This window comes from Pan troglodytes, chromosome 3 (genome assembly GCF_028858775.2).
Source record: "Pan troglodytes isolate AG18354 chromosome 3, NHGRI_mPanTro3-v2.0_pri, whole genome shotgun sequence".
Classification (NCBI taxonomy): domain Eukaryota; kingdom Metazoa; phylum Chordata; class Mammalia; order Primates; family Hominidae; genus Pan; species Pan troglodytes.
The window spans coordinates 187,151,283-187,165,495 of NC_072401.2; the positions used below are offsets into that span (position 1 = coordinate 187,151,283).

At 39.7% G+C, this 14,213-nt stretch overlaps 1 protein-coding gene across 4 annotated transcripts in view; it reads right to left on the bottom strand.

Moving 5' to 3' along the window:
• The window catches only part of PDLIM3 (PDZ and LIM domain 3), a 33,740-nt gene that overhangs the window by 9,330 nt on the left and 10,197 nt on the right, over positions 1-14,213 (bottom strand). For 2 of the 4 annotated variants that reach the window (XM_003950486.3, XM_517562.5), the window contains exons 2-4: positions 13,896-14,047; positions 12,231-12,315; positions 3,150-3,217 (exon numbers count right to left, since the gene is read on the bottom strand). In XM_003950486.3, the coding sequence (XP_003950535.1) occupies positions 3,150-3,217; positions 12,231-12,315; positions 13,896-14,047 (305 nt within the window). Of the gene's footprint in view, positions 1-3,149; positions 3,218-3,583; positions 3,772-12,230; positions 12,316-13,895; positions 14,048-14,213 lie in introns of all 4 variants that reach the window. The other 2 variants (XM_003310585.3, XM_003950487.3) reach the window with 2 other exon arrangements.

A 14,213-nucleotide genomic window follows, 5' to 3' on the forward strand; every position in this document is an offset into this window, starting at 1 on the left:
CATACTTCCGGAAGCAACTTGTCCAAAAACCACTCACTCATAGGATTGTATTTTATCATTTGGATCTAAAATACCTTACATATGTATTTAATTGTAGCTTTACCCTTAAAAATTTTACATATTTGCATATGAAAACACCAGTCTTTTAAAAGGCTTCAGTTATGATGAAATAATCAAAAGAACTATAGCTAATGGTAAAACCCCAGGGAAATTGAGCTGTTAACAATTTAGCATGTCCAACTTACTACTTTTTTTTTTTTTTTTTTTTGAGACAGTCTCACTCTGTTACTCATCTGGAGTGCAGTGGCGCAATCTTGGCTCACCGCAACCTCTGCCTCCAGCTTTAAGTGATTCTCATGCCTCAGCCTCCTGAATAGCTGCAATTACAGGCGTGTGCCACCATGCCCAGCTAATTTTTCTATTTTTAGTAGAGATGGGGTTTCATCACGTTGGCCAGGCTGGTCTCAAACTCCTGACCTCAGGTGATCTGCTCACCTGGGCCTCCCAAAGTTCTGGGACTACAAGTGTGAGCCGCCATGTCCAGTACTAGCATGTCCAACTTACTTTTGATTAAAGAAGTTCATTAACAGTGTAGTTACAGGGTGACTATAGTTAACAACAATTATTTGTATATTTCAAAATAACTAGAGGAGTGGATGTGGAATGTTCCAAAGCACAAAGAAAGTTACTGCTTGAGGTGATGGATACCCCCAATTACCCTGATTTGATCATTACATATTGTATGCATGTATCAAAACAGCACGCGTACCCCATAAACATGTACAAGTAGAATGCACCCGAAAAAAACTACATTTGTTTTAAAAGTTAAAAACAAATATAGTTGTGGGCTGGTATGCAGCCACTCACAATTCCACCTTGATGAAGAATAGTTTGGTGGGAACAAAAAATTCAGAAGTTACAGCAAATAGTGAGGAGGGATAGGAAGAGAAGGAGGATGTTGGGGGCACTCTTATAATTCTTTTTTTTTTTTTTTTTTTTGAGATGGAGTCTCACGTTTGTTGCAGTGGCATGATCTCAGCTCACTACAACCTCCGCCTCCCAGGCTCAGGCGATTCTCCTGCCTCAGCCTCCCCAGTAGCTGGGATTACAGGTGCCTGCCACCATGCCCAGCTAACTTTTTGTATTTTTGGTAGACATGGGGTTACACCATGTTGGCCAGGATGGTCTCGAACTCCTGACCTTGTGATTCGCCCACCTCTGTCTCCCAAAGTGCTGGGATTACAGGTGTGAGCCATCGCACCAGGCCTTATAATTCTTTAAGATTTGTGCACTGGCATCTGTTTTTTAAGCAAAACTTCTCATTTCTGTTTCTCTCCTCTCTTCCAAATTCAGCTATATTAAAAGGTGTTATCTTCAAATGACAACATTATGAGTGGCTTGCCATTATCCCTATGTTTAAGTTAAAATGAAAATTTTTTTTAAAAGGTGATTATATACCTAGGATTCTCTGACTTTCCTGACTTTTTATAAAATTAAATGTTATAGGTTTTTAGTAAAGGCAGGATATGTGTTACTCTAACGTATCACTTTATTCAAGCCTTCTGAAGCCCCAGAGCTTGTGTGGGTGGACTCAGTCACACTAACCTGAAAAGAATGCAAGTGATTAATTTTACTATGCTTCTTTGGGAAGTTGTATATATTCAACAGTAAAATATCATATCCTTTTAACTTTAAATCCAGTGTTTTGTTATTGGGGTTGGGTTGGAGTGGGGAAGCTGTTGAAAGTGGAGAAACGGAAAAGATGCAGATGAGAACAGAGTAAGAACAAGGGAACACATAGAGAGAAGCAGGAGAGGACACAGAGCTGCCAGCATCGGGAGCGAGACGGCTCTGGACTCTTCTTGCCACTCGCTCGGGAAATGTTGTGCACCCTCAGGATTTGATTCCTTTATCCAGTGAGCATTTATTGGGCGTTTATTTTGTCTGTTTGTAGATGGTTGCTTATTGAGCATTTATCCTGTCTCATTTCTAGGTGCTGGGGGTATAATGTTGAGCCAGTCAGACCAGGCCCCTGCAGACACTGAGCTCACGTTCCAGTGGGGGGAAGATGTGTTTGCTCATGGTTGCCTTCTTAACGCCTTTCTCCTGCTCCTCTGGTCCAGGGCTCCTTTCTGGATCTGATATCACAAGAATTGTCTGGCATATTTTGAGACAATCACCTGGCTCTGCCTGTAGCTTCCTGAAAGGTCTGGACATGGCAATCATACATAAGGGATGACCTGCTATCCGCAGCTTATGACAGGAGACATGAGCTCGGGTGTCTAGAGGGGCCAGGAGGTCACACATGTATGAAAATGGGCCGCGTCTCACACACTTAAGAGTGATGCGCATTTTGACAAGATGGTGAGTTTAAATGTTCTGTCTAAAGGCACTTAAATTCTTTTTTTTTAAACAAAAGAATTAAATAAAACATGCCTGTGAAATAAATCCACCTATGGGCCATCAGTTTGCAACAGCTGCGGTAAATCATATTCAATGTTCCTGTCGGAATCAATCCGGTCTAACCACCAGCTTCCTTCCTGTGGGCTGACTGGCTTAGCTGAGGTCAGAAGGATGGAACAGAGGTTTCCTGAAGTCACTGTTTCCTGATTTGGCAATACAGGGCATTATTTTCTTTCCCCTTAGGTTGGAGTTCAATTTCTAGAGAAGATATTTGAAAAGGATGATCTGAAGATGATCAGTTTCTCTACTGAGAGACGAGAAGGAAGAGCTTGCTCCTTATCATTCTGGCTTGTTCACCTGATTCCTTGCTCCTAATCGGGGCTGGTTTCCATGCTCGCTCCTGCTGGCAGGGCTTTCCTGACCTGGGATAGACATACTGACTGCCCGACTCAAAGGTCACAGTGTTCTGGATGGGATCCCCAGAGCCTCAGGGGTGTTCGCTATAAATACACGTGGTGATCGCATACAATTTCACAGCTCTGTCATCTTGTCAATATTTACCCTTGGAAATGCAAGTTATTTGGCTTCTGTTCTCTGCCAAGTGAGTTTGTTTCTTTTTGCTTTTGAAATAAGCTTCGCAATGAGAAAAGCCACTCCAAACATCTACCAGTTACTTTTCTTGATGATTAGTAAGAACTGATTTAAGAAGCATGCACTGCAAACTCCACAGTCTCAGCGCGTATGACCTGCTTCGGCCCGGGATCACGAAGGGTTTGGGCCGAATGTTGTGCTTGTGTTCAAAGTAGTTCCCGTCCTGCGAAAAGAAAGCGTTAAAAAGGCCCTCAGTGGAAGGCGGACACTGTTGCAGATGAGATTAAACGGACGATAGTTGTACAGGGAGGATCATTTACCACCAACTACTGTCATGACTAAGAAAGGCGATGACGGGACCAGGACGATGTCTTCTTTCCAACCATCTGTCCGCGAAACGGTCAGGCACTGGCGGATTGGACCCCACAACAATGAGAAACATGTTTAAGACGCTTGTCTTTAAAAGAGAAATCTGATAGTGCCTTCAGGAAAGTGAAAATAAAACAGCAAGAGCTGGACTTTTGAAAAGAAAAGAAACCATGCTATCACTGTTAGGTACACTGCGGCCAGAACAGAGTCGGATACTTACTTTTGAGGCGAGCTAGGAATGAGACCCCGCAGCTGTCCGTGAAGCGCATCTTGTATATTGCTAGTTGAATAGAGCCCGATTGGCGAGTTATAGGAAGCGCTCACTACCTGTCTTTTGTCATCAATGTTTGCAGCTGCAACAAAAGGCTGGGCCCTTCTGTTGTGCGCGGTACCAATGGGTTTGAATTCCTGTACAATGGCAGACAAAATACACAGCCACACAGCGCACAAGAAAGCCATTAGTGAGCGAAACCAACAGCATCACTACTGTTAATAAAGGCATCTTTACCCACGACGAGATGGACGGAAAGATTAGAGGAGGAGTTAGCCATAAACTTTCCCATGGTTTTCTCTGAGCTTTACATGTGCTATATTCACCGATCAAATGTTAAGGTGAAAAGGAACTGACCTTATTTAACATATTATAAAATAATTTAAACATTGCACCTCTTATGTGCCCCTGACTTCTTCATCTATAGCTTTAAGAAATTCTAATGACGCAGTTGAATACAGACATTTTGTGTCAGAAATGGGATTTTTGGCTTGAAAAATATACTTAACATTTTCTCAAGTAGAATTTACATATGGTTTCTCTTCTATGGATACATTGATAAACTTTCCCCCATTTCGAGACATGAGGGAACAAAACAAGGAGAATGAGCATTTATGAATAATTAGCTACACTGAATCATTTAAACTAAGCCAGGTAAACTCGTTTTTAAAAACACCTTTTAAAAAAAAGTTCTTAACTTGGATTAAGCTATAATCTTAATTTTAGAAAACACAAGTGAAAGACTCTTTTTATGAAAGCGGGAATAACATATACAACCCCTCCCTTTATTGTAATGATTTCGTGTTGTGTGTTTGAAGACCTCTTCATGTTTACTCTAGTCCCCAAAAGATTAAAGTCAGTAATTCAGAGAGAGAAAATGTGTATGATTCACAGGAGGATTTTCACTTTATTCCTTGGGAAAACGACCAAACAGCAGAGTCCTCAACCCTGAGTTTGAAACATGTCTGAATGATCTAAAATCCTATAATTTTTTTTTTAACGTGGGAATCATGTTTTCCAGTTTTTGTACACATTTATAATTTTGTAAAGCCTTTAAAACTTTTTTCTTCTAAGCAACAGAAGAAAACCAAAAGGGAATGCTCAATTACAGGTCAGCTGATTCTCTTTCCAAATCTTTTTTTTTAATATTTATTTATTTAGAAGACAGAGTTTCACTCTTGTTGCCCAGGCTAGAATGCAATGGCGCAATCTCGGCTCACTCAAACCTCCGCCTCCCCGGTTCAGGTGATTCTCCTGCCTCAGTCTCCCAAGTAGCTGGGATTACAGGCGTGCGCCACCACACCCAGATAATTTTTGTATTTTTAGTAGAGACAGGGTTTCACCACATTGGCCAGGCTGGTCTCGAACTCCTGACCTCAAGTGATCCACTTGCCTCGGCCTCCCAGAGTGCTGGGATTATAGGCATGAGCCACCGCGCCCAGCCCCAAATCTTTCTATTTGGCAGAATTAGTAAGATAAATCTTTCTAACAGTATTTTCCCTTACACATTCACATCAACTTCATTTACTTTCGTGAATGTGGCACCAGTGTTCCAGATTTGAAATCGTACAAACATATATAATTATTTGAAATAATACTGGAAAGAGATTATCGTCTTTAAAACATTAAAAGATCCTGTAATATTTAGTTTTCTCCTTTTCATTTCAGATAAGTTGTGGGTTATGCTTGTCTGTTGGAAAACAGACTGTCAAAAACAAAAAGAAGAAAGAGGAGGAGGAAAGAAAAGAGAGTGTCTCTCTTCCCTAGGTGTAAGACCAGAGTTTTCCATAGAAGATTCTTGTGCCTGAGAATATGAACAACTTCCCGTAGGGACCCCAGCTACAAAACGCTTTCTTTCAGTTCTTCTGAGTATACTCCTTCTTCTACTATCTAGGCCTATTGGCAAAGCTCACTTAACAAAACAAAAGTTATGCCAGGGCAATGGGGTGCAGCTTCAAATCCTAGCCTAGGAGCCTTTGACTCCACCCGCCCCAAATCTCAGGGGACCTGAGAATCTGTGATGGGGTAAAGAACAGCTTTTCTCTCACCAACCTTGGACAGCATATGTTAACAGCCTCCTGAACCCAAAAAGAAGGTCTGAGTTGAATTCCATTTAGTCTATGATTTTGTAGTGTGATTGAGTTGGCTGATATCTTGTTCACTTAACTTTTTTCCTTCATAATAATGGCTCACAGCCAAGGAGTTGATTAACATTATTGTAGCTGCTCTGAGGTAGAATGACCCAAACCATCAAATGTAGCTTTAGAAAAATGCCTAATCCTAGAGCCTGTGAAAATGTGTGTAGCTAAACATTTATAAATGGTGCAATCTAATTGTTTTAGCTGATTTATTAGTGAATTTGGATTGGCTGAGTTTTGTGATTAACCAGTATAATTAGCCATTATTATGGCATGAAAAACTAGAAATAATTGTAAGTAATGACAATGGCCATGATTCAAGCCTTTTTGATATGAGAGAAGACAGCACACTAATTGCCTAACTGCCTAGTTAAGTTTTGGTGGATTACAAGTCTCTCAGGCTAATTAAAGAATCAGGCAGTACTGAATCACTTAAGTTTTGTGGAGCTTAGTTTTTTTTTTTTTTTTTTTTTTTTTTTTTTAAAGAAAGTAAGTCCTGCCTTAAAGTCTTGGTAAATAGAATTGAATTAATAAAAACTAACATAATATAATGGCTTTACGGAAAATACCTCTGCCCTTATTTCTTCTTAGCCTTAAGATGATAATTAAATATAGGTAGTGTTGTCCTGTAAATAAGGCAACTTCTCTGAAAATATTTGTGCATTAATAATCTCTAGTAGAATTTCTAAATAGCAGCATGTAAGTTAATCAGCTCCAAGCAATTTCTTTGCAATTTTCGGTTTTGGTTACACATATATTGCAAAGATCACAAACGTGTAATTTGTTAAAAAAAAAAAAACCAACAACCTCTATTTTACATTCAGATCATAAAAGGAAGTGTTTCTAATACAGGCTGCAAACATTTTTATTTAGGCTTTGCAAAGCATTAGTTTATGGGCTTTTAGAGTCATTCCAAAAAGCACAATGAAGTGTATACACCAAAGGTTACCAAGAAATTTAAGTGGGGCACTGAGGGGCAACATTCTATCCAAGGCTTACATCATCGTTGATGGTCAAATGTAATCAAAAGACAAAACCAATTAGAAGTCCGCTGTTCCACTTTAATTCATTTTTATTTTTCCTGGAAAAATCACAAGTAACTGAAAATGCCAGTTAAAAAAGTGTATACAACAGTTAATATAGTCCAGCTCTTGTGTTTATTCTATCTAGAAAAAACCACCCAAATAATTCTTATTTCTTAGGAATTCAATATGTAATTATTCCCTTAATGGATACATTTAAAATTTTTATTTTAAATGTTAGAGGCTTATATTAAGGAACAACATTTTGAATTAATGGAATGCTAGAGCTGCCCCAGTGAAAGCTAAGTAACTTGACAGAACTCTGCTGATGTTAAGATCCAACCATGGACAGCAGTCTCCCATGTCCTTGGAATGACCTCAGACATGACAGCAGTCAAAGGCTTCACCTTTCAACTTCTTACTTGGAGACTGCTCACAGATAAAGATTCAGATAATCTTTATAATTCCAAACCATCTCCAACAGAAACAGTATGTTTGATTCATAGATATACACACATATATGTATACACATATATATTAATATATAATATGTATACATATGTATATATAAAATCAAATCATATATATATGAAAAAATGGTGGGCATATAAGAGAAACAAACTGCATGAAGTGATCTTATATTTGATCAAGGCATGATGAAGAAATTATATTTCATCATGTTTGAAATTTAGAATCACTCCCTCCTCATACTCACCCCTCAAATGAACAGTAAAGTCACCCTCATCATCATTTTTTCTCCAGTGAGCAGTTTCAAGTGTTCCCCATCTCTCACTGGGAAGAGCTTGAGGAAATGGTGACTATGAAAGCCTGTCTTATATGGGCTGCCTTCCAGTTACCAAAACACTTTTTATTTGTGAAAATAAAAATGACTTTATCCCACACTCTTCTTGACTGTGTATGTAAACTCTATTATCTTCTCTGGCAAGGATGCAATCCTTTTTATGGAAATGGAGACAGCTTTCTTCTTATTTAGATAAGAACCATTTTTGTTTCTGAAAGCATCTTTCTTGTATTGTGACAGGCACAGTATACCTTTGAGTTGTTCCACTAACATTAAGCAAATATGAGGGTTATGGTTTGAGAATGTAAGCTTTGAAAAAGGACAAAGAGCTTCATTAACATACTCTTAGTCAAGAGCAACACTTCGTACTAAAAAATGGACCATTTTGTCTATTTTTTACAGAAAAATAGATTGTGTTCAGGATTGCATGGAAGGCATTTATTCAGGTGCTGGGAGTTGATCTAAACAACAACTAACGTGCCCTTTAAGCCTAAGATTCAAGTCTAAACTCACAGAAACAAAATTTAGCTATTTGATGATAGCATGGAAAAATTATTATTATTATTATTTTTGAGACGGAGTCTTACTCTGTTGCCCAGGCTGGAGTGCAGTGGTGCGATCTTGGCTCACTGCAACCTCCACCTCTTGGGTTCAAGTGATTCTCCTGCCTCAGCCTCCCCAGTAGCTGGGACCACAGGCGTGTGCCACCACATCTGGCTAATTTTTTGTATTTCTAGTAGAGACAGGGTTTCACCATGTTGGCCAGGCTGGTCTCAAACTCCTGACCTCAGGTGATCCACCTGCCTCGGCCTCCCAAAGTGCTGGGACTACAGGCGTGAGCCACCATGCCCGGCCACATTTTTTAAATCTAGATATTAAAATTTTATATCAACTATTCCTATAACCATATAAGAAAATGTCTCCTTAGCTTAAACCTATTCACAGGGGAAAAAAAAACACCCCAGAAATAAACATACTAATATTTAATATCTGTGGCTGGGCTTGGATGGTATAGTTTTTTCCCCAACAAATAAGTGAGAAAGTGTATTTTATTCCAATGTCAAAGGTCACATAACTTACAATAAATGTTTGACTTGGGTTGAGAAACAAAAACTCAAATTTCATATTGTTCCATGGCCTTTTGCTATTCATCTGCAATGACATCTTGAAGCATGATAATATTAATGGCATTTGTTTCTCTAACTGACACGTATTTGCTGTCCAGAAGATTGCTGTATTTGCAGACTTGTCATTTTGATAAAAAAGAAAAAGACATCTTTTTTGCACAGCTTTGTATTACTTAGAAAAACAAAAAACCCTATAACCATAGCTTAGCTTTTCTCTAGTCTCAGTCCACAAGTGAAACTCACTGTTCGACTTTTATCAGCACATTTTGTTCTGGTTACACTAAAGGATTTTTGGATAGCAGGAGATACACTGCAATTTAGTTATTTTTGTGTAGGGAATGTCTGTCCTGAAGTACCAAGTTACATAAACTGGCCGTGCAGAAATCTGGCCTAAGAGTCTCATAAGGAGTAGAAATCCTTTGGTTCATTAGTAGAACTGAATTGTTCTTATCTTGGAGCATTTCAAACACCGGCCTCTTGGAGAGGATGTCAGTAAGAATTAGTCATGACGCAAAGTCATGGAATGTTTCAAGGCTCCATCTGACTGGCTGCTATAGCCCTTAACCTAATCTCAACCTTTAAAAAAAAAAACAATTTAATCTCCTTTTTCTCATTTGTAGTATTGTAAATATTCATATTTTCTAACCCCCAAATGTAGGACACAAGGGCCAATACATGCTTGACAAGAGGTCAGAGTATTTAAAATTAGGATTATGCCTTAAAATCCCATCCTTAGAATAACCATAGTCATAAATTAATACTCATAGACTTGCAATAGAAGCCTATGCTAGAGCTACAACTTGGAAAATTACCCTTAAACTCCAATTCTGGAGAGATGTTAGCAAAACGCGGGCTCCCATCCTGGTCTAAACTCACTTTGTGCTTAGTAAATACTTGCTGAATTACTTACATGCTGGGGTGAGGGATGCAACCATGATGAAGGATCACTGGGGATTTGGTACTTCGGTCAGATCTATCTAGTTGGCCTCATTTCTTGCATCTCATATTAACGAAATTGGGTTTAAAAATTAGGAGAAATTCTTGCATGGAAAAATAATTTGCAAAGGATGCAGTGCAATATTGGATGTGTGCTGTGTAGGGAAAAGGAAATGCAGAGTCCCATCTGGTTGGTCCAGGTAATGATAAGAGGCTGAGTGGTCAATAAGTGCATGTCTATTGACTTTAATTCTTAAAAGCACCATATAGTCTCTTTTTCTCATGTGTCACCTCCAGGTGATAAATTGATGACGGTGGGAGGAAGCAGGTCAGCCTGGGCATCTCTGCAAAAGGCTAGATACAAGTGAGAACTCTACCTCAAGAACTTTCCTTTTTTCTTCCACTATTTTCTTCTAGCAAAGAAAATGTTGACTAGAGGTGTCATTATTCACCAGCCCACCTAGTATGTCAGGGGGAGTCGCCATCAGCATTCAGATCCCTTCTCATTATATTTATTATCTGTGCCATCCATTTTCTTTTGCTCACTTACCCCAAAGAGCAAAAGTCTTACCTAGCCTAAGTATCCCACTCAACTTTCTTTTCTTTTCTTTTCTTTTTTTTTTTGAGACAGGGTCTTGCTCTGTCACCCAAGCTGGAGTGCAGTGGTGCAATCACAGCTCACTGCAGCCTCGACATCCTGGGCTCAAGCACTCCTCCCACCTCAGCCTTCCATGTAGCTGGGACTTACAGGTGTGTACCACCATGCCCTGGTTAATTTTTAAAATTTATAGAAATGGGGTCTCACCATGTTGCCCAGGCTGGCCTCAAACTCCAGGGCTCAAGCAATCTTTTTGCCTCTGCCTCCCAAAGGATTATAGGTGTGAGTCAATGCGCCTGGCCCCACTCAACTTTCAAGATTACTTTCCATGCAACAGCTGAGAGTGATGGCAGAACACCATTTTGAGAACTGGCTCCCAGGACAGGTCCTGGCAATGTTAGAAAATGCACAGCTCATTTTTAGGCCCTCCAGTTCCTTTCATCCATTTGTCAGCTATTTATTGAGCTGTGGGCTATTTATTGAGCTGGAGGGACTCAGAGGGAAGACAACAGCCTCAAGCTTCCTGCCTTCATGAATATATTCTCTGTCCTGCTCACTCCTTTTGGGGCTTATTTTCTCCTACTTTTGCTTTTAGTGGATTTTAGATTCAGACTCTACCTTCCCTTTACTCAAAACTCTAGGACAACAATCTAATAAACTCACTTCCTCTAAAGATTACATTACTCAGGATCCTTCTTCTCCTGGAGAGATTATATTTTAACTGAAAATAAAGCTTTGATCCATTTGTTATGACCCTCGTAATAGCAATGAAGAAGGCATTCCTAGCCTCTAGGATGTCCTATCACATAGGCAGCTAACTATCTTACCAGCAAGAAACGCCAGGAGACTTTCGGATCCCAGCCTGGGGTGGGGGTGACGTACTGATAATAAGGACAGCTACCACTTACTTGAGTATTTCTATGAATAACTCAATGTGCCAACTTCTTTGCTTGTATTATTTTATTCTAATTTTTGAGAAGCCCTAGGAGATACATGTACTGATGTTATTCAACATCTTTTCACAAAAGAGATCAGAGGCTTACGGAGACAAGTGGAAAACTTGAAGGACAAATTCAGGAGTTGCTTTTCTTGAAAGGGGAAATACTGCTAAACATAAATTACAAATACGTTTTCAGTTCCCTTTCATCAGTTATATAGAACAACTACATGCTGGGAATATCTAATCAGTTTAGCAGGAACATGTGTTTCAAAAGGGATGGTAAATTCATGTATCTGTATCTCTAAACCTTTAGAGCTTCTATGTAGGGGTCACAAAATGCTATTCTTAATTAGATTTCTGAGTACATCACAATCAAGATTTGATTTAATTTCAGGTTTTTTGGACCTTTTGAAAGTAGACATAGATAAGCATCAGATGATTAGTTTAGTTTATTACAGTTGCCTCCAGAGAAAACCCTTTGTCTTTTATAATTCAGCTGTAACGGCAGAATATCACCATCATCACACTAGGCAACACTCTTTTCTTAGAGGAAATTTAATTATAGAATCCCAGAAATGAGAATTAAAGAAGAATGCAGAATGAGATCTGGGTGAAGACCTCGAAGGATTGAAATTCACAGTAACAGTAGATTGGAGACACCTGTTTCAAATGGCAGACCTTATTTTTGCTTTGCTTTGTTTTAACAACTTAAACTCCTTAGATTACCTCACGGTCATTTCACAGAAGTCCATCATAAGAAATGAAAAAATAATAAGTGGACTCTGTAGATTTAGCCAAATTCTTTCTGATGGGAGCATATTTTGTCTTTCAACAAGATGTTCACATAGGAACACTTCTTTTTCTTGATGTAAGAAAACACGGATCATATAAATTAATCTCGGAGAGGAATGACAGACAACAGCTTCATAGGTGGCTTGTTCCAATTTTTCTATTTGTCTCTTCCTCCCCTTGGAAGGCATCCCCATGATTTAAAAGGAAATACAGTGTGTATCATTTGCTCTAAAACGCATACCTGTGGTTCTGATTCTAAGTTGATTTTGAAAGGATGGGCTTTCCCATCTTCAGATACTTGTGGAGACCATAAGTGAGTTTCTCCCCTGGAAATAAAATAAAATTTGTAAACTTCAAATTCTAATGGTACTTTCAGTTTTAGCATACTTTAATTTCCCCTTATGTTCTTATGTTTGTGAAAATACTAGCAACCCTCACTAACTTATGCAAAACAAATTTTTTTTTTTTTTTGCTGATTATTCTGTATTTTCCCACATAATTAGTCTTCCCCCCCGTTTTTTTTTCTTTTGATGTTGTCTCCCTCTGTCAAGCAGGCTGGAGTGCAGTGGCGAAATCTTGACTCACTGCAACCTCCTCCTCCTGGGTCCAAGCAATTCTCCTCCCTCAGCTTCCCGAGTAGCTGGGATTACAGGTGCCCACCACCACGCCTGGCTAATTTTTGTATTTTTAGTAGAGCCGGGGTTTCACCAGTTGGCCAGGCTGGTCGTGAACTCTGGACCTCAAGTGATCCGCCCAGTTCGGCCTCCCAAAGTGCTAGGATTACAGGCGGGAGCCACCACACCCGGCCGAAGTCGTACATTTTTAATGTCCTTTTGGGTACGGCAGACTAGATAAAAATTGCCTGGAGTACGCTGCGCAGTTTCTGGAGGAAGGAGGCCTGCAAGGCATGTGGGAAACAGGAGAGGGAGACTCTGCAGGCACACTCTGCAGATGACCACCAGGCAAGCTCCCTAGACCTCCCTACTTCCCTCCAGTCCTACCGAGGCCACTGCAGAAGACAGTGAGTGATCTGCCAGGTGGATTTGTTACTGGCATCAAGGAAATGTGCTTTGTCCAACCCTTCTCATGCACCTGCCTGGGACCTAGCGGCTCCTAAGGGACTGTGTGCTTGGCATGAACACAGGTTATGCATAGAGAGCGAAAGAATCTATTTCACCCCAAGGAAACAGCAGATTGGTGGATTGATTGATCCTTCTGTACCACAGCAGGGAAAACTGTGAGTACAATCATAACAGGATAAACACACACTAACAACCACTATAACAAATTATTATTATCATGGTTCAGTTTTGGATCAGGGATCTGATGGCAAGAGATCAGGCTCAATTTCTTAGTGTTTTTGCGGGGTGGGGTCAGAAGCGTCTCAGTATTTCACATGCCCACGTGCATATGCACTCTCACACCTGTAACATTCTTCTGGGCTGAATTGTGTACAAAACAGCCAATGGCAGACAGGATATTAGCAACCAGTTTTTAATATAATTACAGTCGGGCAAGTCAAGAGATTATTTCAGGGGAATCTCTCCATTCCATTCCATTCCATTCTCTACCACACTGAGAACAGTGATATAACTAGTTGTGTTGTTCAGTGTTTATGTGGCTAATAGTTCTAGTTTCATAGTTAATTAACTGGGTTATTACTGGAACAAATTCTTTTAGCCTCTTTTATTATTCTAACATTCCAGAGAATCCTTTCTAGAAATGATTTGTCAACAACTGCTAGATTGACTGACTTTAGTAAAGAATTAAGTAGCTGATATATAAAAAGTCAGCCAAAACACTAGGTCTGTGGCACTCCTTGCTGGGAGGATGAAGTTATTTATAGTTCTGGTTCAGGTTCTCCTGCAAAACAGATCAGATTTAAGCACCATTAGTTAAGAAGCACCTGTCAATTTTGAGACACAGCTGGTGAGCTGCTGCTTTAATCCTGTCCTGCGCATCAGCATGAGTCATGGACTCTGTCCCAAAGCCGTCAATAGCCAGGATGACATCTCCAGGACACAGGTTGGCAGCTGCCGCCTTGCTTCCTGGTGTAATCTGGAAGAAATCATGGCACTATTTAAAAACCAACATCCCGCAGTATCTTGAGTTTTGTGCCTGACATTTGTATTTCAGCCTGGTAACATTTTAAATGTTTAATTGGGCAGAAAGACTGTAAATCTAACTAAAGATAACTCTTAGTTGGTCAGTTGAGTTAGGTCTA